Here is a 24,734-nt window from a genome sequence, read left to right as displayed (position 1 = left end):
GGATTTTTCAGGAGCTCGTTCCGATCCCCCTGGGCTCTGGGCAGCGGCGGCAGCAGCAGCAGCCTCCTCGCTCGGCCGGGTCAGACGCGGGGCGAGGCGGGCGGTCGGGCGGCCGGGCGTGGAGGAGCCGGCGCGGGCGGCGGCGGCTGCAGCCGGGGACCGCGCCGCGAGCCTCTTCCGCCCGGGAGACCTGCGCCCGAGCCCCCTCCCTCACCCCAGCCTCTCCCTTCTCCCTCACCCACCCCGCCCCCACCCAGCCCTCTCCCGCGCGCGCCCCGCCACCCGCGCGCACTCGCTCACGCTCCCCCTCGCGCACACACATGGTCGGCTCGCGGCAAAGTTTCGCCTGCGATCGCCACTCCGGAATCCTGCCGCAGTGCTCGGGGCTGTAACCTTGAACTTTCCCAGCGCGGTGACACATTCTCTTCGCTCTCCCTCCCGCGCTCTCTCCTGCGCCCCCCTCCCCGCCTTTTTTAAAAAAGCATTTCACCACCAACCACCACCCCAATCCAACCCACACCGAACCTTCGCGCACCCCCTAGCCCCCAACAACAACAACAACTGCAAAACAGAAAATAAATCCCCAAACCCAGGCGAAAAGCAGCCAACACCGGCGGCGGCGGCGGCGGCCTCGGCGAGCAGGGCCAGCGCGCTCGGACTGCAAGAGGGTTAAAAGTGTAGATTGGATTTCACCCCGGGAAATCTAGCACGCCGAGTGAACTTGAATCTTTGGCTATTTAAGGAGGACTGGGTTTGTTGTGAAGTTGCGGTGATCCAGCGCAGAGCCCCGTCCTGATTGATCGCATCGCGGGGCTCAGATGACTGTAAAATGAATAGATGAAATTCTTGCTTCTCGAAGATTTTCTTGGGCATCTCCGGGAAAGTGCGTTTTAAGGCGAAGTCATGATGTATTCTCCCATCTGTCTCACTCAGGTACATGTCTCGGTCGCTCTCTCGAGCTTTCTCTCTAGTCCGAAATGCCTTTGTTTTGTTTTGTTGCTCTCGTCTGCCGACAATTAACGGCTTTAGTAAACCTCGGTACGCCCCTGCCCCTCGCAGAAGTGGCCCGGAGTTGCGGCGGGATTTGCGGGGCGGCGTGGGAGCCGGCGCGCGGCCGGCCGCTCGCCCGAGGCCATCCCGCGCGCCCAGCCCCGCGCCCCGGGCTCGGGAGCCGGAGCCCGCGCGCTGCCAGGGCAGCTGGGCCGGGCGAGGCCGCCGGGGGTGGGCAGGGCCCGGGCCCGGGAGCGCTAGCCCCTGCGCGGCCCCCCGAGTGCCTGCTGCTACGCGGCGCCCCTGCCCAGGGTGCCCGTCGCCCCGGTCGGTCGCTGGAGCGCTGAGACTGATTCGGGCTTTAGAGGAGCTTTAGGGGGGACTGAGCCCTTATAAACAAGCAGTGAACTTGGGCGAGGGGACTCCAGCACGAGTCCTTGTGGGCGCCTCTGGACTCCGCTGCAGGCAGTGGGCGGGCGACCGAGCGAGTCGGAGGTTGTGGTCCGGGGACCCATTCCTTTGCTTAATTTGGGGATCTGAAACTCTGGTCCATCGTGATCCGCACTTTGAGGTTTCCCGTGACCACACCACAAAGGCAGTCTTTACGTTGACACGAGTTAGTTGGTCGTGGTGAAAGTTAAGGACTTTAGAACATGTTCATTTTGTGGAGACCTGTTCCTTTGACGATATTTGGGCGTAGCTCAGAAGGCAGAAAGTAATGCTGGAAAAGTAAGGTCATTTACATTTTTTTCACTTTGAAAATTGCCCTCCTAAGTCCTTAGGAACAACGTTATGACATAAAATACTGGCTTTACACATTTTTGAGAACACGATTTATATAATTTTAAACCAGACGGTCAAATGGAAAAGCAGAGAGACCGAACAGACTTACCTGGGGGCAGTTTTCATCGCCGCCCAGCCAACTAACCGCTGGCGAACTCACTAAATACCTTAGCCCAGAGTTGTTATTTGAAGCAGTATTTTAAACCTCCGAAGGTGTCGGACAGTTGACTTCAGCTTTTTGGAGGCAGTGTCACCATTGGTAATTGATAACCATTTTCTTTGACATTGGCAAAAAAAAAAAAAAAAAAAAAAAAAAACCACAACAAAAAAACTAAACAGTTAAAGAAGTGTCGCCAGGTCTTAGGTGGGTTACACTTATTTTAAAAAATCCAATATCACGGTGATGCATTTTTATAATGGACAAATGATTAAGATTTCAATTGTATGACAATTAGAAGCCATTGTGATTGGAAAGGACTAAGGCATTCATAAATTGTGAATGAAGATGAAAACAATGATAAGGCTTATTCAGTGATTGGATACAGTCCTGTAGCTTTTTGGCTGACACATTTTTTATTGTTTATATTTTGTTTGGCATCTGAGTATGATTAACTTAGATATGGCTATTTTCAGCAAGTAACGTGCACTTTAATTTCACAAAACTGGAAAAATGAGTTGCTGAGCTATTTGTATTTTAAAGCTATGAATAAAAGCTAATAAATATGATGATGAAACTGTTTCAGGTATAGCGAATTGCCTTCAGTTGTAAAAGTTACCTTTCATATTACCCATCAGCAGGATTTTTTTTTCTCCTAGTAAACCATGTTCATTTGATATTATTTTTACATTATTGAAGCATAGCTCCATTGAAACAAATTGAGGTAAGCTTTTTCGCTTACAAAGTACCACATCCCTTATTCTCACCTGTAAAAGATTGCTTTTCTATATAAATTTAGATTTCTAGCATCAGTTGCTCAGAAACATTGCTAGCGATTACATTGCATTTTTGATTTCCTCTAAATATCATTGTAAAGTCACTAGCTTTAACTTAATTCCTGTACATTGGAGATAACATTGCAGCTTCGTGACATATGGAATATTAGGAGCATATATAGCATAATCATTCAGCTCTCACATTAGTATTCAAGAACACATACTTACCAACGCTAATTCATGATGACTAATATTCTCTACTGTTTTAGTAATGTAAATCTAGGTTGACGTATTAAAACTGTTTTTGGGATTGAAGGCCTATACTACAGAAGGGATTGTAGCTTTCACATTCTCACTTAATTAATATCTCTGTGACTTTATAGGTAATGTGGGGTGTTACAAAAGTAAGAGCACATTAACAGTGCAACTTTTATATCAGACCAGTAGTTTAGTTTTGTATGATAGGAATCTAATGGCTAGAGCAAAATGTTTTTTAGGATGTATAAATACAGAATAGAGAAACATTCTTAACTGGTTGAAAACTTTACAAAGTGTCTCAGTTGTTGCAATAAAGTGTCTAGGTTTTAGAAAGAATTTTAATTCAAAAGGAGCTACAGTTAAAGTTGCTATTTAGCAACGTGTGATGTAAAAGTGTCAGTAGATTGATATAAATCAGTATTTCTACCTCAGTTAAATCAGACATAAAAGGAAAATTAAGAACCATCATGTATGATTTAATATTTTGCTTTTTCTAAAAATAATGTAAACCCTTAATAAAACTTTCACCTGCCATGATTGCATTGACTTTTAAAATTTCATTGTCGGTCAAGTTCTTCAGGTACATAGCTTTAATGGTTTATTATTATATAGCAATGCTCCAAGAAGATCTAGTATTTATTCTTCCACCTCTATATTGATCTAATTTTCCATCCGTTTCATGGAAACCATTGTTTCTGTGAAGAAGAATAAATATTTCTGGTGGAATTAAGATTGTTTACTTTTATATTTGAAATTTGTAACTTGGTTATTTTATCAATTTAGATCAATTAAAAGAAGTTTTAGAAGAGAAATGTCAGTGAATTTTGATAAAAATTCTGAAAGGGCAGGGTGGCATATTACCTTAGTATAGAGCCATTCGATCTTAAACCACTCAGATGCTCAGCTGAAGAAAAAACTTTCATAATTGTTTAGTAAAGTGTTATTGTGATAAACTATTCATTAGGGCATTTGAATGCCTTAATCACTTCTTTTTTTTTTTTTTTTTTTTCTTTTTTGGATGAAGACAGTTACTATGTTCCATATTCACGTCACTCAAAATGACTAAAAATATATTGCAACTCATTGTTAGAAAACAGTCACACTTGAGAGATGACATTTTAGGTATGTTAATACAGAAATATATGTGACTTATAACAAACCTCTACTTACCATTTTTTTTTGGTTTTTTTGGAGGTTATGTCTCCATGTTAAGTGTTTCACTTGAAAGGAGTCCACAGAATGCTAAAGGCCCTGAAAGATGTTTATAAGGCAAGTTTGTGGAGGGAGGAAGTTTACTATTTCTAGTTATCAATAAGAAAAAAAGTGTGTTTTAAAAACATTACTTGGCAACATTGGCAACAAACTCAAGACAAACTTAAAAAAACCAGCATTGTTTTGCGTGCATTTGCTAAGAAAGTCCAAATTCAGTCCTCAGATGTGCATTTTGATTGTGTAAAATAATTTATTAACATTTTGAGATTTGTGACATGACAGATGATTTGAAACTCAAACAGATTTAGTAAAAACTATGTTTGATGTCTCTATAAGAAAATGAAATGTCACTGAACATAGTACTTAAGGATGTAAGCACTTAAGAGTTACCCCACCGCTTAATAATATCTGTTAAAATAATACAGCTTTTTAAAAAGTGGGGCAAGGGTAAAACACCGGGACAGAGCTCCCTCCCAGCCCCATGTACCCTTTACATTCTCAACTCTTTGGCTGATGAGTACATATGTATGTTTTTTAATCATATCCATAAATCATAGTAGAAGTCAGATTATAGGAAGTGAGTTCCCAAAGCATGTTTAAGTCCACATTTCCTTGAACAGGGCTTCCTTTGCATTATGTCTAAGGGGGATAAGCAAAGTTTTTGTAGTTACAGTGAAGACTGAAAGCATGGCCTCAGAAAGTATATGGAGATAGGGAGGTCTTATCATGGGCTGTGGTTGCTGTTAGCAGGACTGTTCCCACACAAAGAACAGATTGTGGTTTAACTCTTTCCATGGCCTAGTTTAATGTGCTCGCATAGTAACCGAATTGTTCAAATCTCTGCTGGAAACTACTGATCAGTTTAATGATTTCCTCCATGGCATTTGGTTATGCCTCACGCTGTGATGTAATCATCTGCCTTCTGTATTGTTATAGAATTTTGATTTATACTCATTCTGCCGTAGGAACGCTTTACAGCAATATGTTACAGCCCTTGATAACTGCATTATTGATTGGATGGGACATACATACACCTTTTCCGTATGGGAAGTGCAGGCTGTGAACATACCGCGGTCTTTAGCATTGGAAACCTGAATTTCATCTTCAAAATGGATTCAAAACTATATGGGATTTTTGGGGGGACACCTTCTTTGTTAGGGTGGCATCAGTGGCACTTTCTTCATCTTTAACCCTCCTGCAATTCATCCGTCTGCTGGTTAGATAGAGAATTTATTTCACATAGTTCAGGGTGACTAGCACCAGCACATACTACGTTGGGATATGATAGGGTAGAGAAAGTTATTTTCTGGTTGGGGTGACATACAGTCAGTGTGACCAGAAAAGTGGCCGCAGCGGAAGTTCTTATTTGCTTCAGATCTTGGTTTATTGCATTCATGCAGAATGTGTGCACAGGGGGTTAGCTCTTTCTCTGAGCAGTAAATAGGCCTAAGCTTATGAGACAGGTTTTACCTATGGCAGGAAGTAATGAAACGCTAACTGCTTTGGGAAGTCACTTGAAATATCTGTAGGTGAAGATTATCTGCCATTCCTCACTGCCTCCCTCCCTTAAAAAAGGCTTAGATGGAACAGGCAGGAAAAATGCAGAACCCTAAGGTAGACCACTTAATTCAAAAGGCAGGATACTGTACAGTCGATACACGTGCAGCTTCCCAAGCCACGCATACACGCACCCACAGTCCTGCCGGAGAATTCACATGCGTAGCAAATGCATTGTATTGATTCCACAAAAGCAGTAAGTGACCAGCGGTGCACTCCCGGTGTCACCCTGCCACCGCATGCAGAGACACAAAGCATGTAAAGTTGGTGCCAAGTTGCCATTTTTCATTGTTCACCTCAGATGGATTTTTAAGGGGTTTAGAATAATTGCCATACTCCTGTGATCGGTTAACAAATTAACCGACTCTGTGGGGCTTCGGATTCTGTAGGAAAGCTGCCGGAAGAACCTTCATATAATTTTTGTTTGCAACTTTAGAAACTTTTGCTGAAAAGCGAAAGAGCGTGTCTCTGTGTCTATGAGAGAATAGAGTGAGAATGCGTGTGTGTGTGTGTGTGTGTGTGTGTGTGTGTGTGTGTGTTGGAGGTTAGTGTTGGTGGTGGAGGGGAGAGAACGCACTGCTCAAAGTATGGAAACCTTCTGTTCAGGACACTGATACGACAAGCTGTGTCCTTTGCCCACTTTCCCTCACTGTATACCGGTTTCTCTAGTTACCACTCTTGGAATGGTGCTGTTTCAGTGTTGGAATGTTGGACGTTTGATAAGAAAATGGATCAAGTTTAATGGCGCATGCTCTTTGAGCCACCAGCAGCCTCTTGCTGAGAGCATGCTCCAAAAGCGGGAACTGTGTGGCATTACACTGAGCATCTATATGCTTTGTGTTTCTGTGCCACAGAGAAGAGAAATGAACTGTGGCATCGCTCCTGCCTTCTGAACAGCTCTGCTCCGATTAAAAAAAAAAAAAAAATCTCACTGTGTTCTTTGTAAAATGGTACTGCTTAGCGTTAGTTGGTCAATCAAATATTTAGATATTAAATTAGGTGCCAAGCACCTTGGTTTACTTACGTTTTAAAGAATGTAGGATGCATGGTGGGAATGAGGGGGATGGGCCAGAGTGGAAATACAAATATAAATCTTATTTTCTTTTTAGGAGGCAGAATCAACCTGTAAGTTTTGGTGGAAAAGGGGTTGCTTGTCATACTTTATTTTCTTCTTGTCTTGCTATTTTGATAATTTTAAATAAGAAAAAAATGTTATTTTTATGCCTAACTTTTTGTAGTGCTTGGGAATGGATTGTAGTTTTTTTTTTTTTTTTTGAGCCTTTGCAATGAAACTGACTGTGTATGTATTCTCCCCTGACCCCCCCCCACCCCCATCTTCCACAGGATGAATTTCACCCATTCATCGAGGCACTACTCCCACACGTCCGTGCAATCGCCTACACTTGGTTCAACCTGCAGGCTCGGAAACGCAAGTACTTTAAAAAGCATGAGAAGCGAATGTCAAAGGATGAAGAAAGAGCAGTCAAAGATGAGCTTCTCAGTGAAAAGCCTGAAATCAAACAGAAGTGGGCATCCAGGCTCCTGGCCAAACTGCGCAAAGACATCCGCCAGGAGTACCGAGAGGACTTTGTGCTCACCGTGACTGGCAAGAAGCACCCGTGCTGTGTCTTATCCAATCCCGACCAGAAGGGTAAGATCAGGAGAATCGACTGCCTGCGACAGGCAGACAAAGTCTGGCGTCTGGATCTAGTCATGGTGATCCTGTTCAAAGGCATCCCCTTGGAAAGTACCGATGGAGAGCGGCTCATGAAATCCCCACATTGCACAAACCCAGCACTTTGTGTCCAGCCACATCATATCACAGTATCAGTTAAGGAGCTTGATTTGTTTTTGGCATACTACGTGCAGGAGCAAGGTAGGAGCAGATCGTTCTTTCTTGTAGCTCGGCAAACACTGCTCACAAACCCCATATGCGGAGTATCTGGCTTGGGTTAGATGGTCCTCGAGGCCCCTAGACCTCCTTCACCCACTCTGGCTACTCCCATGCCCACGGCCACGTGCAAGCCGTGGAAATAGACATGGAGCTTTCGTACCTGGATAGGCGTGGATGTCTTACAAAAGACCACAAAGAGATGCATTTTCAAATGTCTTTGAAAGCATATACCTTTTCAAAGACGCAGACTAGTCTGCAAAAGATAGTTAATTACGATTCACTTTTTGTCCTCGGCAACATTCCTTGCATGCAGTCATCTTTTCTCAGTTGGAAAATGTAAATTTATTTATGAAGAGTCAAACCTGCTTTTTAAAAATCTCAGTATAGCCTCCTAACTAGCGTGGTAGACGAACTTTATTTACGAATCTAGTCCTATTGCACCGAAAATAGAATTAACATTTCCTATTACAAAATGCCCAAGGTAGCATTTGTCTATCAGAAAGTGTATCTTACGTAGAGCTAGATTTATTTAATTTAAATATTTCTATCAACACCTACTTCTGATTGTGTAATAATAGTCGCTGTCGATGGAATGGATTGTAGTTCTTGTTTAAATAATTTACATTATAATATTTCCCCAGCGTGACTTGGGAAGACTTAGTATCATTAGTTTACTTGAATGTGAATTTATCAAACTTACCGAGGAGGAAAGGTGTAGCCCTCCTGACAGAACAAAAACAGAAAGTGGACTGGTTACACTGGTTTAAAATAAATCTCAAAAAGAATGTGGAAACCACATACCATACCTATTAAAAAAATACTTGGTAAAGAGGGTGGTGTAAATGTTGCCCGGATGAGTCAAAAATAGGTGAGATTTTTGCTGAACGTATTTTTGAGTTCATGAAATGTGTCTTTATTATTTTTTATTTTTCTTAGTATGCCTTTCCTTAAATAGTGAGAGTTGCTCTTCTTCAAATACATGTGTCAAGATACAGATTTCCACGTATTAGCAACAGTCCGTAGTAAAACATCATTTTAAAAAGCAGCATACCAAAAGTGGACTGAGGTTGGATTTGTCACAGATGGTGGGTCATTTCCTACCTCGGCCTGGTGGGAGGGAGGCGGATAGCGGTGGCTGACGGGTATCTGATGTTCGTCATACAAATGTGGGATTCAAGAAATCGGTCTGAACTTTATTACTGTCCAAGAAAATAAAATATCAGGGTTATAGTCGTTTGGCTCAGAAATCTAGATACTTATCATGTGCTTTTTGTCTTTATAATTCCTTGATACAGTTTTAGAGATAATGCTTAAACGTCATTGAAGAATGTCTAGTTTGATTTTAAATAATATGCTGGACAACACATATTTGGAACGTTTGCTATTTTTCTCTTGGAAACACCGCATTTACCATTTCCGTGCATTTAAGGATTAAAGTCCAAGCACTGATGGTTTAGGGAAAACTCTGTTTTCACCCTGTGTGTCCTAAAATCCAAGGCCATTAACACACGACACTTAATTTGACTGACAGCTGTCTAGGAGGTGACCTCGGAAGGTGGGCTACGTATGTGCGTTGGACTGTAGAGTGTGTTGTACGTGAATTGTGAAAGTCAAGGCTGGAAGTAAAGTTTTAAAAAGTGGGTCATGCAACTTTGTAGTGCAGGGAGGGAAGATTCACTGCTGCTCATACTCTGACTTGCTGGAAGGCTAGTCCTGGAGGTGTGCACGTATGTACATTCCCTCCCGGGGCAGGCAGCCAACTCTCTTGGTTGATGAACTGACAATAAAGAACACATCCTTTGGATTTGTGAAGATAGATTGAAGAAAGAAAACCGCAGAAATGCCTTCTGCTTTGCACCATGGGTCCTAATAATCACGAAGTTTTAAAAACAACTCTCGGAGACCATGTTTTCAGATAAGACACTGATTTTGTTGTTGTTCTAAGTATCTAACATAGAAAGCTTTCGTTATTTTACCCCGTACGTCTATTCTGTATCCTCTCCTATCTGCCAGCGCAGCATCTCTTCTTAACATCTGTTGGCTCTTTCTTTGAAAAAGTCACATCAGGATGCTTTTGCGTTTTCCTTTTTTTCCAAATTTGCATCTTTTTATTTTCTTGGTTTATTTTTTGGTCAAATGTAGGTTAATTGTGTTGGGTCGCAGTACAATTGATTGAAGAAGGCATTTACAAAGATAAGTCTGCAGTCAATCAAAGTGCTGCGTATCTCCCATCATGACTCTTTATTCCTCCTTTAAGTACATGAAAACCCACTTAAGTCTGTTTTATAAATCAGGCAAAGAAGTATGAAGAAAGACATGAAAGAAAAATAGGAAAAGAAAACTGTAATGTTTACAGTAGAATGAGCAATGAAATTACCTTTCTCTCCCCCCCCCCCCTTTTTTCTCTGTCTCCCCACTTCTAAGCGACTGGGAGGAAAACACGAGAAAGAACAGAGAGAATGCCAAAGATGGTTGCCACTGGCACCAGGATTGGCATCAGACCCTCTTTGTTTAGCTCAGGATGCCTGTGATTTGTTAGTTGGCATCCGCATTGCAGTGTGGAGTGATGTTACAATATATTGACAATTTCCAGATCTAGAAATGTCAATAGTCCTCTTGGTTATTTATACAAGATCACAAGCTGCATCTCTTTTGGAGGATGAAATAAAGACCAACATATAATAAAGTTCCATTGTTGGCCAACTTCCTATGCTTTTCTTTTTCCCTCTTTCTCTTTTGGTTCAACCCACACTTCTTTTTTTTCCCCCCCTCATGCCCAGCAGCCTCATGTTTTTTGAAATGTGGAAAGTTCCTAGAGCTTTGACACAAGCCATAGTACTACATCTGCATCTGATATGGTTTTGGGAAAACTTGATGCATTTTGAAATCATTTTTGATGTGTAGTGCATTAGACCTTCGCATCACATGGCCACAAGGCAGTATTTTCTTTAAGGCTAAATCTCTTTGTTATTCAGCCTGTTCTACGCATATAGCCCGGTTGACCGCAATTTAGTCCATTTGTTCTATTTCTCTACATTAGTAAAGGGTCGTGTTCGATCCAGTCGTTTGTAAAATTGTATAAGCCCCTCACTTTACCTAAAATGTACACATCATGGGGGAGTAACTGCGTTTAAATCCATAAAATCATTTGACGCTATTGATTCAGAGAGCTGCGCTTCGGCTGTTTCGTTGCTACAAGAACCGCCATTTTGTTTGTGAAGTGCCAGGCGAGGGGGAAAAAAAAGGCAGACACTGTGCTTGATGCCAATAATGGTTGCCAGTGGCACCGAGGTTGGCATCAGACCCTCTTTGTCTAGTTGCTGAATGCCTTTGATTCGTTGGTTGGCATCCGCATTGCAGTGGGCACACTGGAAAGTTTTTGACAATCCCTGAATGAAAGCTGCTTGCTTGTTTGCTGCAGCAAACCTTAGCTAATATAAAACCCTTCCTTTTTATTTTTTAGGTGTTTTTTTTTTTTTTTAAAGCCTGGGAGAGATTAAAGGGAAAAATAGCTCTAAAGTGGCCTCCATTTTCCCAAAGATGTTAAAGATGTCCAGTGATTCTGGGGCAGGTGGTAACTATTCCCCATCTTGTCTTTGTGATTGCATCCGTGAAAGCAAAACAAAACAAAACAAAAACCAGGCAAGCCTTGCACAGGACACCTTACTGGGACAGAAGTGGGCTGTACGATGCGGGGTGTGCAGTGAGGGTGTGGAGGGCCAGCTGAATGGAGTGATATATAATGCATTCATTATGACTGAGTATTGCTTTCAGTCACATCACTGCTTATTTCTTATGCAAGTTTTAGTTCCTTCAGTTTCTGCCCTTCCAAATTTTGTAGTAACATGTTGAGAGGATCTAACTTTTCTTTCTAGTTAGCAGTGTGTAACAGTGTAAATGTTAAAAAAAAAAATAAGCAAATCTTAATGAGGAAACCTATGTGCTAAGGTCTGATACAAATCGTTCATGGCTGAATTTCCCAATTCTGCCTCAAAAGGTTGCCAGATTCTCAGTGCACAATTCTGCACACCAGGAAAAGCAACCAAAGGGCTGAAATAATTTTGGTTGAAGTTTCCTAGATAGTTAGCATTACTGCCACTTTCCCGTTAACCACCGTTATCTCGTTAATTAATAAGAAGGATTAGCAGTTCTACCCAAAGGGCTGCAGGGAAGGAAGTCTGGCCTATGGGAGGCCTTGGGTCCAGGCTGTGTCCCGGATGAAGGGGGAACAGGCTGGGTTGGGTGGGGGAACTGGGCTTTCTCTGAGGCAGGAAGAGGTCAGAACATACTAAGAAGTTTAGAGATCTCAAGAGATAGTAACTGTTGTCCTGAGTTTAACAGGTTAGAGTTTAAACTAAGTCAGCCTAACTGATTTTTGGACTCTCCTTTGCACTCTTATTAAACCTGTTTCGGATACTGAAGAGAGGCCAGGAACTTCATGGCTCTCATCAAAGCGGGGTTTCCTTTAGCCTCGTGGAGCCCTTAAAATCATGGTCCGTTGCAGGATGGCAACTTTTGTTGTGTTATTGTTAAGTGTTGTGATCATTAAAGTACGTTTGGAAGTTGTGAAAAATGTGACTTGTTTACATCATTATTATTGTTTTTGAAATAGAATCCTTCCCGGTTGTCACATATCATTAGCGAGGAAGCAAATGCGAAGAATTATTTTCCTCCCTCAGTTACTGACTTTTAGAATCCTTTTGGGTAACAATTATTTCTTTATGAAAAGCTTAAGTAGATAATGGTTTGCAAGTTGACAGCGTGTTTTAACATTTTAATAAATTTCACTTCATTTGCAGGTATTTCCCATTATGGGGAAAACTAAGCTTTTATACTGTGTTACGAGTAGGCTGCTCTCTAGGATGATTTGGCGTGCTTGCATTGCGAAGTGCTCAGAGAGCGTAAAGTTGGTGTGCATGTTTGACTTAGGGGAACACTGCTAAGTTTTCCCATCTAGCATCCTGTCCTTGACTGAACTCATGAACTGCAGTGCACATTTGTTTGCATTCTGGCTCACACACAATTCACCAGATAAAGAATGGCTCTTACTGGCATGCCTAGCTCCTAGGCTTAATGAGACCTTTGTGGGAACATATATTGTAAGATAAGATACTTAGCAATTTTCTCACTGATAAGAAGAAAACACAGTCTAAGGGGCCAGAAGTTCACCCTCCATGCCATGATGTCCCCGCCATAAGAGAGCTCTGCTAGACAATTCAAGAGTTAAACTCAGAGGCCCCAGTTGCCAGCTGGGAAAGCTTGGCATCTGTGTTCTGATATGGCAAACTAAGCTCTTGCATTGCTGTTAATATGATTTCACTTTTCAAAGGGAAAGGGGAGGGGGAGAGAGAGACAGTGAGAGAGAGAGAGAGAGAGAGAGAGGGGAGAGGCTCGTTTGTTACATCCATTATGATTTTCAAATATTAAAAAAAAAATAACAGTGACCCACTTTCTGGAGGCAGCGAAGGTAGGGAAAATATCCTACCGACAGCATTAGACATCCCACACACCTTCTGCCCTCCCCGCCCTCCCCCATATGCACAGCAGTACACATTTTATAATAAAAAATATTCATCTAGATTATGGGTTTGGATCTGCAAATTCAGTGCACTATGCCTCTTGAGTGGTAAAATGACTCTGTATGTAAAAGAACCGAAATGCTGTTCATTATTCAGGAATAACGGTAATTTGGGGGGAGATGTGACTCCTTCCCAAGGGTGACTCCTCGACAGATTCAGTGTGTGCCTTGGAGCTTGGGCGGGAGCCATTTAGGGAGGACACCTATGGCCACTGCTTTAAGTTCTTTAAAGTTGCTGTTTTCTAGCGTGGTGTGGGGGAGTGTTTCCACACGTCGAGGTAACATAGATTGGGTAGGATTTCTTATTTACTAAGTTGTTTTTCCTTAAAGTTGGAACTTGGGAGGGAATTGCCAAAAGGAAATTAAAGTTTTAATCCTTCCATTAACTTTTTCCTTTCACATGTGGCATTTCAGTCTGAAACGCTCCAAGATATCTGACTTAGTAAAGCCTTTCTCCTCATAAACGTCCACTGTGCCTGACTGGACTGAAACACTGGATCAGTGGGGTTAAAAAACCTCTGTCACGACACTCTTTTACCCTTGCCATCTCTGCCGACCTGTTAGGATTTCAGCACCTGAAGAGGGAGGGGCCCAGCGCACGGCTGAGTCAGAATTCTCTGGAATTCGTAAAAGTGGAGATAAGTAAGTTTTCCTTTCTGTCATCCCAGTGGCTTGTATGATAACTGACTTTACAGTGAAGGGAATAATTACCGCTTTGTTGGAAGCTTAGGGCTGCAGAGAGTGGAGATAGCGGAGGAAAACCTTATTGAAATGGGAGATTGTTCAATATCAGAAATCGTGGGCAGAGGCAAGGGTGATGCCCAGCTTCTCGGTAGGGATTTCTGCTTGGGGAAGGATAGCATTTTCTATGTGCCGTGGCGGAGCAAGTGACCAGCCACACGTAATGTTCTAAGCAAAGTTTCCAGCTTTTTCCCCCTCCATCCTTGTGGGGGAGGAATAATTTTAGAAGCCTCAAGGACTGGTGGTTATGTGATGGGAAACTGGGGTTCTTAACAGCAGCGTGCCTCAGCGCCAAGCACAGCAAGAGGGGAACTTCCTCTGAATCATGCATGCTTTCCTGTGGCCACACGGTACGTCGTCCCGTTGTAGAGAGCGTTCTTGGGCCCTTGAACTCTAATTATGTGATGTGGTTAATTTAACTGAATTCGGTTGTGAGGATTTGGCATCGAGCATAAATCATCAGACGGCGAGGACCTTGTGAAGTCCGTGTAGTGAGGAGTGAGTCTGTGGGATTAGCTTGTGTTAGACTGAACGGTACAGGATGTGAGGCTAATGGGACTTGAATGGTTGGGCTTTTGGTTGTTATATTATTCAGAAAATTGGAAGAAATGGCTAGCAATTAACCAATGAGGTGGAAAGACCTTGAGGCTGAATTGAAGGCCACACATCGAAAAAAAAAAAAGTCCTCAAAATTTACATCAAGCAGTGTTCTAAGATAGGAATGCAAACTATTCCTGTGCATAAATATATTGTTTATAATAAAACACTTAGGAACACATATTCTCTCTTTTATGATGATAGTTTAAACAGGACAGCGTTGATGAATCACAGACAAATTAAAGAACTCTGAATAAGGACTATATAATTGAAAATATGGGGTGATGGATGAAGTAATTTTACTAGCTGAGAGTTGCCTGGAGGTTGTATATTTTCAGAATCCCATTTTAAGGCAGTTCGGAGCATGTAGTAAGTTCTGGATGAGGCACAAATCATTTGAAAATGGGATTTGTTTAAACAAGTGCAAAAAAGAAAGTAAGAATTGCCTTTGGAAAAAAAAAGTCTTTATTCTAAGTCTGTGCAGTTTAAAATTTGGGGTTGGATTTAACTCCGTTTCTCAAAATAGAAAATCTAATACATAGGATTCAGTTGAATTTTAAGATACACATATCTCCCACGAAACTACACAAAAGCCTTTAATAGGAATCAGTTAATACGAAGTGACACTAATTTATATTCTGATGCTGAATGAGGCTGAAGATTTCTTTAAAAACTTGGGTTTTCCAAAGCACACTTTGAAAAAAAAATGCGTGGAAAAAATGTGTCGCTGTTAACAGGGAATGGCAGAGCTCAGGACAAAAATCTAATCATGAGCACAGATGTTAAGAAAGTTATTTGAAATAGGGTGCATTCTGTAATTCACGTGAGGAGGGGATTACATTTATGCCTATGTTAATAACACGAGTATGTCAATACCCAGTCTATACCCCTCTATTAGTGAAATCTAAAGTGTGAAAAATGTTCCTGCTTAGGACAACTTGTATTTTATTATTCTGACATCTGCAGTTTCTGGATGGATTACCTTAAATTTGCTATGCTATGTTAAAAGCCTTGTTTTATGAGGTCGGTCTCAGCTTCTGGCCTTGGTGTCAGGAACCCTGCTACGTGATGCAACTTGCCTTGTTAGGTTTAATTGACCAAAGCTGATGTGTTAAAACAATTCATTTGTGCTGTAACTTATGCCCTGGCTAAGTTGCTACCTGAATCCTTTGACCTTGACTTGTCTGGGTCACGAAATGGCTGCAAGCTGTTTGACCTTTCTATTGTGCAGTAATGTCACTGTTTCCTCTTATTCTTTTATGGTAATAGCTGACAAAAAGCCCCAGCCCTGACTTTACACCCCAGTGGATTCGAGGCGTCCCTCTGCAGTAGCCATGTCTTCTGTTTGACATGGTCTGGCTGTAGAAGTGACTTTCTTTTGTTTGCTGACAGTGATGGGGACAAATTTGCAGCCCTCCTTGCTGCAAGAGTTGGGGGATAGTATTCTGGCATTTGGAGGGATTTGAATTCCTTCTGCTTAGATTTTCAGTTTCCGTGTTTTATGATGATGCACATCACAGTTTCCTTTCCCCCACTCTTCTGGGGTCGACTTTTCAGCTTTTTATATTTATGATTTCCTTAATAATCGCTTTTCAACATTTTCAGCTGTTACAATAAAAATATTTTATTGTCATTGCATAGGGTAAAAGTGATAGATTTATTTATGCTTTTGGGTACCAATATATAAGTCCTAAAACAACTGACTTCTAAACTTCCCCATGTAAATCTTTGTCCAGCATTGGAAAAAGCCTCCTACTAACCATGCAGGACAAGCCACAATTTTCCGGAAATCAGAGTGATGTTGTAACTTTACGTATTCCATCTTATAACTCAGAGTGTATGGTTTTAGGGGAAGCCTATTCTTTGTGACTTAAATAGCTTAAGTTCCAATACATGGTAGCGAACCATTAGTCGATGGGAAGTTTTTATTTCTGTGGGGACTTTTGCCAGCATGTGAAATTGAATATTTATTTTAATGAACATAAAAATTGTCTTTGTATTCTTCACGAAGATCCGTAGGCAAAAATGGAGTTTTACCTCTGTTCTCTTCTGAAGCAGTGAAATAATTTTATTTTTAAAATATTGGAAATGCCTTCTAAAATGCTAAAACACAGATATTTTTATCCTACCAAATTTTTCTTTGCCAAATATGACACTGTAGTTCATGATTTTTCCTATATTTGCCAGATTAAATATTTAAAATCCAAGCTGTTACATTTTATTTTTAAATTATTAGAGGAAAAAAGGAAGTTTAAGTTAGAATGTGCATTTCCTTACTTGCACGCCGCATGCTGTTTATACATGTGTGTGGATACGCTGACAGATGAGAGACAATGTGGTACAGACACTAGAACCTTGGGAAAAAGCACTAGATTTTTCTATTCCCATTTAAAAAAATAACTGAAATGGCAGGTGAGAGGATGTTACTTTTTCTTTTCTTTTCTTTTCTTTTTTGTTAGGTGACTGTTGTTTGAAACTATTTTTCCCCCAGGAATGTTCACAAGATCAAGGAATTTAAATGCTTCTCAGCATTAATTGTGTTGATAATCCAGCATCCCAGGGGTTCGAGGAAGAAGGGTGAACGAAATACACTGAATCTGATTTTACTCAGTAGCGTTAGTTTTTCTCTGTTCTGTAAAACCCAGTCTAGACTCAAAGACATGTCTCTTGGCTTTCTTTTCACTCGTTGGCTTCCTCAGTGGTAGAGCCACCATAGAGTTGGGTTTGGATATGGCTAGTGGGTTAATGGGTCGGATGCAGTGGGACAGTGGCTGGAAAACATTGACCAGCTCTTGAGGATTATGAATGTTTATGACTTCTTCCTGAAGTCAGTCTCAGTTCCTCCAGCGAAAGAACTTACAATGGATCTCAACTGTTGAGTTACAGAGGTTAAGTTCCTGGACCATGGGTAGTTGGTGGATGCTGGGGTGTGTGTGTGTGTGGGGGGGGGGTGTGGGTGTGGGTGTGGGTGTGTATGTGTGTACCCAAGTGCGTGTTACAGAAGTGAAAGAGGAAAAGTGAAGGTGGAAAAAAAGAGAGAAGTAGGGCTTAGATCTTGTAGGAACTACTTAAGAGGGATAGCTCATTCATAGCTTGAAGAGCAACTAACTGCAATTTAAAATATTCTGTCATCCTTTGAATTTTGGGTTGCTTTTGGAGTTGAGTACATCTCCCTTCTTCCTGCCATTTTAGGTTTTTTCCAGCACCAAAAGTACATGCATGACTCTGACAATTAGGGGTCTAGTCTTGATTCTACCCTGTATCAGCTTTGTGACCTTGGTCAAGCCACGTAAGCTCCAGGTGCTTTGGTTTTCCGTTTTGTAAGATGGGGATTAAAATGTCTGCTTCACAGGACTGTTTTGGGATTAAATGAAATAATTCATGAAAGAAAAGCAGTAATGTTAGTAATAGCCATTATCGCTCTATGTAAAGGAACATCACATAACATGGACGTCCAGAGAAGCTACCATAATGTTGAAGAGAAGGAGTGATTGGGTGTTGAAGCAAAAGCTCATCAATTAGTTTGTACACATCAGGTGATAAGACATTCCCAAGAGAAAATGAAAGGCCTGATCAGTGATGTGAATAGATACTTGTTAGTAAGACCTCTAAATGTAGGAATACGAAGTTAGCTAGTTGTATATAGTTTTAAAATCTACTTAAACTAGGATAACTGTACAGCTTTAGCAGTCCTTCATATCACATTTACCAGAGAAGTAGTTTTGTGATCAATCTAGTGGTGTGTCAAAGGAAGGAGTAAAATAATTCTATTAGCACCTCTCTGAATACATAACTCAACTTTGGTATCAGATGAAGGGTGTCCTAGCAAGACTTGTAATTCATTGCATTCCAGTAAAAGCATAAGACTTTTATTTACCAAAAATTTAAATTGCCAGCATTTGGGAGAACTACACTTGTGTTTTAAATTTGGTTGGACAGAAGTGATGATGTGGCCAGCTCGGCTGGATTGTTCTTGAAGAAGACCATGCCGCTGGTTTTTAGACGCTAAGTCTGTAAGTGTCTTATTTAAAAGTCACCCCTGGTTGGGTCAACACTCAAAATGTTTAATTAGTTGCATGAATTGTTTTGACTTCATTACCACTTAGCTTTTCTCCTTTAAGTCAGTCTTCCCCATTTATCCTTTTTATGGTTTTAAGAAAATTAATTAAGTGATCTCCAGGGGAAAAAAAAAAAACTTGCTATTTCTTACTTAAAGTGATTTCAGTTTTATTGAGAACAACTGGAAGCCACATGGGAAAGGGTTAGAACATTTACTTCTTCTCAAGCTAGATTTGGGATGAGTGTTTGACTTTATGGCTCTAGTTGGCTGGATCCCGTGGTCAGCTTTTGTGGGCAGATCTACGGGGACCTGGTCATAACACTTGACGTCCGTGGCCGGGGGGGGGTGGCTCCCCTCGCTCTCTCTGCCCAACAGGTTTGGAAAGTGGACAGATTCACCCACACCCACGATCTCTACCGGAGAATGTCACGTTGGTGCCGTTCCAAAAAAAGTCATATTCTCATATGAAGCATTTTATAATAATAATAATAATACCTGGGGGTTCTGGCCAGGAATGACAGGAAAAGCTATGTCACTGTTTGTTCATCTGTTAAAGGATAACTGGGATGTGCAGCAGGCCGAATCAGAACATTGATTAGTTTGTTTCGATTCTGGCACATAACTGTGAATAATCTGTGTCACGCGTTTTCTCTTTGAGGACATACCTGGTGTTCAGTTGCTATTCTTCTGTTTGTGGGATACGCAAAAATTAAAAAGTGCGTATTTTAGTCCATGAAGCAAATTTTATCCAAAATTGTTTAACATACGTAAAACGGATTGCTGTTGATGGCAGAAGGCTTTGGTATTTTATCTTTCCAATACATTGGAAAAGCTTTGTTTACACTTATGATTTAAAGATGAGGTTGACCTAAAATAGGAGTGCATATATGGTTCATGGTTCTTAAATACTGGTTGCCTTTCATAGCCTCCTGGAGATGCTAACATGTTTCTTTAAATTTCCTGACGGTAAAGTATTAATATTTTTGGATAAGACTTAGAGTTATCATGTAACAATATCTGTTCTATTTACAGTCTCCAAATAAGGGAAAAGCTGCTTATAGTAATATGAGGATCACTGGTCTTATAATAATTAAATAGACTTGTTATACTACATTAATCCCTTTTGGAACATTTGGAATGACTTCTTAGTACTAACAAACATAGCATTAGGGCCTAAAATTAATCTGCTTTTTGTATCCAACATTTTATAATATAAAACATGTGTATAGAGAAACATATTTTGGGTTTAAGATGAGTTCATAGGAGGACAAAATGAAATTATATTGCAGTATGATTCCTGGTACTGATAAAATATGGAATTCATTTAGAATCAGCCTAGGTAGACAAATTGTTTTTGGTAAGGTTTGGTTTTCTGGTGAGCACCATGTTTGGGCTCTCGGAATTACTTTCCCCCTGAGATCCAGGTTTTGTAAATGCCCACCGGATATATGCGATATGAAATGGGAACATTTCAATCCAGTATCCGGGAGGCTGTGTTAACACCTTGTGAGCTAGTGTTTCTTGGTGCGGCTATGTATTAATCCCAGAGAAAATGAACAGGACTCAGTTTTAAAGTCTGGGCCAGTCTTATTCTACGTTTCGTAGAAATGGTTTGAGTTAATGACGGACTCTGAACTCACACAGCATTATTGCAGATTTGTTGAAGGGACTTCTGAAATAGGGTGACATTTATATCTTCTGCTGTAGAAGCCCCACAAGGCATAATTTCCTCCTCAGTGTGGGCTATTTTTATTGTGGAGTTTTTCACACCCAGGATGTGAATTCCACCTGGGGTGTTCCAGTTCCAGGGAAAATACTTCGTGCAAGATGAAGTATTAGTTCCCATCTAGGACAGATTGCATGCGTCTGTGCAGAGTGGGTTGGATGCGCTGAGATTATCCAGTGGTTTGCAGCCATTTTAGACCGTGTGCCTGGGACCAGCTAACACATTGTCAGGGAAAAACATGATGTAGCAACAATATTAGATCATGCAAATGAGACTACTGAATAGTAATAGTTATGGGCAATATTTTGGAAAACACTGATTAGTGACAGTTTTATTACAGCAAATGTATGTATCAAGTCCCCAGATTTCATTGTAATGCACTGAAAACAGATGTCAAAGTGTCCCAAACAGAATTTCATGGTTAATCTACATATTGCATGGAAAGTACAAACAAACCATTTAGAATTCTGTTATTTAATCCTTTTAGAAGGAATGAAAATATACAATTTAGATTTACTCCATTCTTTCTTTTAATTTCAGTTTTTGTTTTCTAGGGGCTGATGATAAGTTATTTTTTTTGTTGTTGTTATTTGCTGTTTTCTTAAGATGCGTATGGGAGAAGACATATCTTCACATAGACATGGTTTTACTTCGTGTACTTTGAACTGTAAGTTTCTGAACATAAGGTCTTTGCATTAAAAAAAAAAAAAAAAGGAAAAATTAGGCTCTAAATTATTTAGTGACCTGGCAATGGAATTACTTCCTTCCAGTCCTTTGTTTACTGATGTAGAGTTTCTTCTCTGCCACATAGTGATTGAAGAAGCTTGCTGGAGACGAGGAGAGGAAAATTGGTAGTCCAAGTACCCAGGAGACCTTGAGCCTCTCAGGGTCTCTGTCAAGTGAGGATATTGGCCAGAAGACTTCTACTATCCCTCTTAGCTCTGGCATCTTAGGAATTTAGCTCCTGGTTACCTTGGCAGAGGGACTATCCCCTTCATGTTAAGCAATATTTAATAAAGTTTAGCATAGTGTTGTTAAAGTTGAGGTTTTAATACATTTTATTTATTAAAAAGAAGTAGAAAATGTGTAACTTGCCTGTTGAGTAACACTTTCACGTTGCTCAATTCAAAGTCCAATAGTCAAATTGGTTCAAGCTAGATTAAAAAGCTTGCTTTTTTCAAAAAAGAGAGCTGCGAGAATCTCTAGGGACCTTCTCACTTCGCGGCTGTAGGTACTGAGTCTAAGACAGGCCCAAAGCCACTTTGGGTGTTTGTGTTAGTTTTACTGCTACAAGGACATAAATAAGCATAAATAATGAAAAGTATTATTTTGTGAACATAGCAGCAGTTTTTTTTTTTTTTTTTTTTTAAAGGAACATAGAGGGAAATTGTGATTACAAGTCTTAGTATTTTTATTTGTAGCATTTGTACAAGTCTTAGTATTTGTAACATTGAGATCAGCTGATTCAGGAGGCCGGTGTTTTCTTTCGTACCTTTTTGTAGGATATATTCTAATGAAGTCATTTTGCAGCCATGGTCTTCATGAGAATGGCTGCCTTTCTTTTTTTCAGTGCATGGAAAATCCTGCTTAAGTTATGGTCCACTAATAGGGATTTGATACTGGTTGGAAAACAGAGAGGATCCGTTAAAAATGTATTGCCAGATTTCTAGTAATATCGTAGGTCATGTTTGAGACTGGTTGTTAAGAAAAACTAGTTTTTGGAAGTTAAATATTGGAAGGAGAAGTGGGAGCGGGTTATGAGGAGTTGTTTTAAGCTCTGCTTCCTGGATGTCTACAATTTTCAGATTAGCTTAATAATTGCTATACCTCCATTTTCCTTTGTGTGGTATATGTCTCTCATCGTAGTTTTAAAAAAGTGTTTTTTTTCCCCCAAGTTTAAAACAAACATCCATATACCTCCTTTTATTGAAGACCTGTTTCTAAGGATTTTTTCTTAGTTTAGTTTTTAGAAACCAAAACATGTTAAATTTGCAAGGTGGGGTGCCAGGGTGACTCATTTGGTTAAGCGCCTGACTCTTGGTTTCTGCTCAGGTCATGATCTCACAGTTTGTGGGGTTGAGCCCCACTTTGGGCTTTGTGCTGATAGCATGGAGCCTGCTTGGGGTTCTCTCTCTCCTTTCTTCCCCTCCCCTGCTCTCTCTCTCTCTTAAAAATAAATAAACGTTAAGAAAATAATTTCAGAAGGGGAATTCAATTTCAAAAGGCAACTTTCAATGATTCTTTTTGCTAAGGTAAGAATTCTTTTATAGCATAAAAGATTTATCTATAAATGAAATTGCTTTAGGAGTGTCCTGTAATGGGCTTATGTATATCAGGTTACCCCTGAATACAGCGGAGATTAATAAATAAAAGCAGAGACATTAGTAGTATTAGAAAAAATTTAATATCATCTACTTTCGGTAGCCAGTTTCTAGTTTGATGCTTTATGGGGAAAGCTTGAAAGCATGTTTTAAAGGCACAGTTATAGTTGGAAAAATAGGTGAATAAAAGGTACTGTGTAAGAGCATGACCCCAAATCAATGGAAATTTTACAGGAGCACACTTTGAAATACATAATATGTATTTGTTCAGTGAATGAATATAGATTATTTAAATTGAAGGTAGAACATTATGGGCAAATAAAATGAGTGTTACTAAAGTAATTCAAAGGAAGTTCCTCAATCTGGGGAAATCTTTTTATCGAGGCTTGGTTTCTTTTGTGTCTCCACTGGTGATTGGCCCCTGTGTAAGTACTGTCTTCCCCACCTCCTCTGTCCTTTAAATGTCAAGACGGGTTAAGATAACAACAGAGGACATATAGCGTCCCTATTAGCAATAGAGCATATTCTAGAACCAAGTTGCGGGTTTCAGTGTTTGTTTTACTACCGTTCACTACATGACTGGGCAAATTAGTTATGTTCTCTGAGATTCAACTTCCTGAGCCTCTGGGGTGGGCACTTACTTTATTTGGCAATTGCGAGGGTGAACCAGGAAGGTGCTCGTGACGTGCTTAACACCATGCCTGTCATATCGCGGCTACTCTGTAAGAGGCTCGCAGTGACTGCTGCGGTTTAATCAGCAGCCAGTACGGTGCCTACACATAGTAGGTCCTGAGTACTTCTTTATTCAGTCACTGAATGCTCACCGCCTCTGCTGAGGCTTCTGGAAGACTTGATCTCCCTTCTGTGGAGCAGAGCCTTAAGTTAGGCACCATGCTGTGCCACAAGCGGGAAGAAAAAATATTCATGTGGCAAAAATTGAAATATCGTACCTGCTCTGTGATGTCTCCTAAAGACTCCTAAACTGACCCCTAAAGAAGTGAACAGTATAGAACCACAGCAGAGCATTATGTTCAGCTCAGTATTTGCCGGTGATTTAAGGAAATACCATTACTAGGAGCGTAAAGACACAGTAGGTTCCAATGTAAATGTCTTCTTAGAATCCAGGATACTCTCCCACTACGCATTTTTCAGAAGGCCTTTCATTTGGGTTATAAGGAAATCCCAGACATAAACATAATCAGAAACAAACGGCAACATACCCATAACTGTTGCCTAGCAGGGAATACTGAAGGCAAGATCGTGTTTATGTAGTAAACCAACACTTTAAAATCCTAAACCTTTTGTTGGGCTTGAATGGTGATATGTAGTTTTTCCTCCTTTATGTTTCCAATAGTGCTGAGTTACTGTCCCACAAAAAGTTCGGAAGGAGTATCTCTGTATTTTCTGTAAGATTTTCCTGGGAAGAGTAACTTTGATTGTTTTGTCATGTTCGTTAAAAACATTACATAATTGAAAAAGTCATTTCATTGACAATATATTTTCAGTGCCTAAATATTTTTTGTGTTGGCAATTTTTTTTCGGTAGCCTCTGGATAATGATCTTTATCTTGTTATTGTTCATTTTATCTGTCATTAAGTTTTTCCAAAGTGTGTGTATATACACATATATATGGCATATTATTTATTTTTATTTTGGTAGGTCATTAATATGATTCCACATGCATCATATAGTCAGGGAAGTAGACCTATGTGAATTTATCAAGATTTATCTTTCAAAGGAAATACAAAACACTTGGTAGAACAGAAGGTGGAAAATGGTTGAGAAATGCCTATTGAGTAGAAGCTCCGGGCTGAGCACGTCCAGTATTTTTTAAGGAGTTAGGAAAAAAATACTGAAAATATAGATGGCCTCTCCCAAGTAATTTACAAGTAGAAAGGAAAGGATAATGGTCACTTACAGTGTTTCTGGGAAAGGAAAATGCCAGATCTTGCAATAAGCATATACCTAACTGACAGTCTAACCAGCTACTGTATACAGTTAGATTTGCTGAGCTCTCTGGGAGAAGAGCCTGTGGGACTATAAAGGAAAGGTTACAGAGAGGAGGTGATTCTTTTTTTCAACGT

At 40.5% G+C, this 24,734-nt stretch overlaps 1 protein-coding gene across 5 annotated transcripts in view; it reads left to right on the top strand.

The window, feature by feature from the left end:
* The first annotated feature begins 298 nt into the window (after positions 1-298).
* The window catches only part of NFIB (nuclear factor I B), a 235,178-nt gene continuing 210,742 nt past the window's right edge, over positions 299-24,734 (top strand). The window contains exons 1-2 of one of the 5 annotated variants that reach the window (XM_042911996.1): positions 299-933; positions 7,078-7,609. In XM_042911996.1, coding sequence (XP_042767930.1) covers positions 904-933; positions 7,078-7,609 — 562 coding nt within the window. In that variant the 5' untranslated portion in view covers positions 299-903. The remainder of the gene's footprint in view (positions 934-7,077; positions 7,610-24,734) is intronic. The other 4 variants (XM_042911994.1, XM_042911995.1, XM_042911998.1 and 1 more) reach the window with 4 other exon arrangements.

The sequence above is a fragment of the Panthera leo genome, chromosome D4 (assembly GCF_018350215.1).
Source record: "Panthera leo isolate Ple1 chromosome D4, P.leo_Ple1_pat1.1, whole genome shotgun sequence".
Classification (NCBI taxonomy): Eukaryota; Metazoa; Chordata; class Mammalia; order Carnivora; family Felidae; genus Panthera; species Panthera leo.
This window is presented reverse-complemented; position numbering and strand designations above follow the sequence as displayed.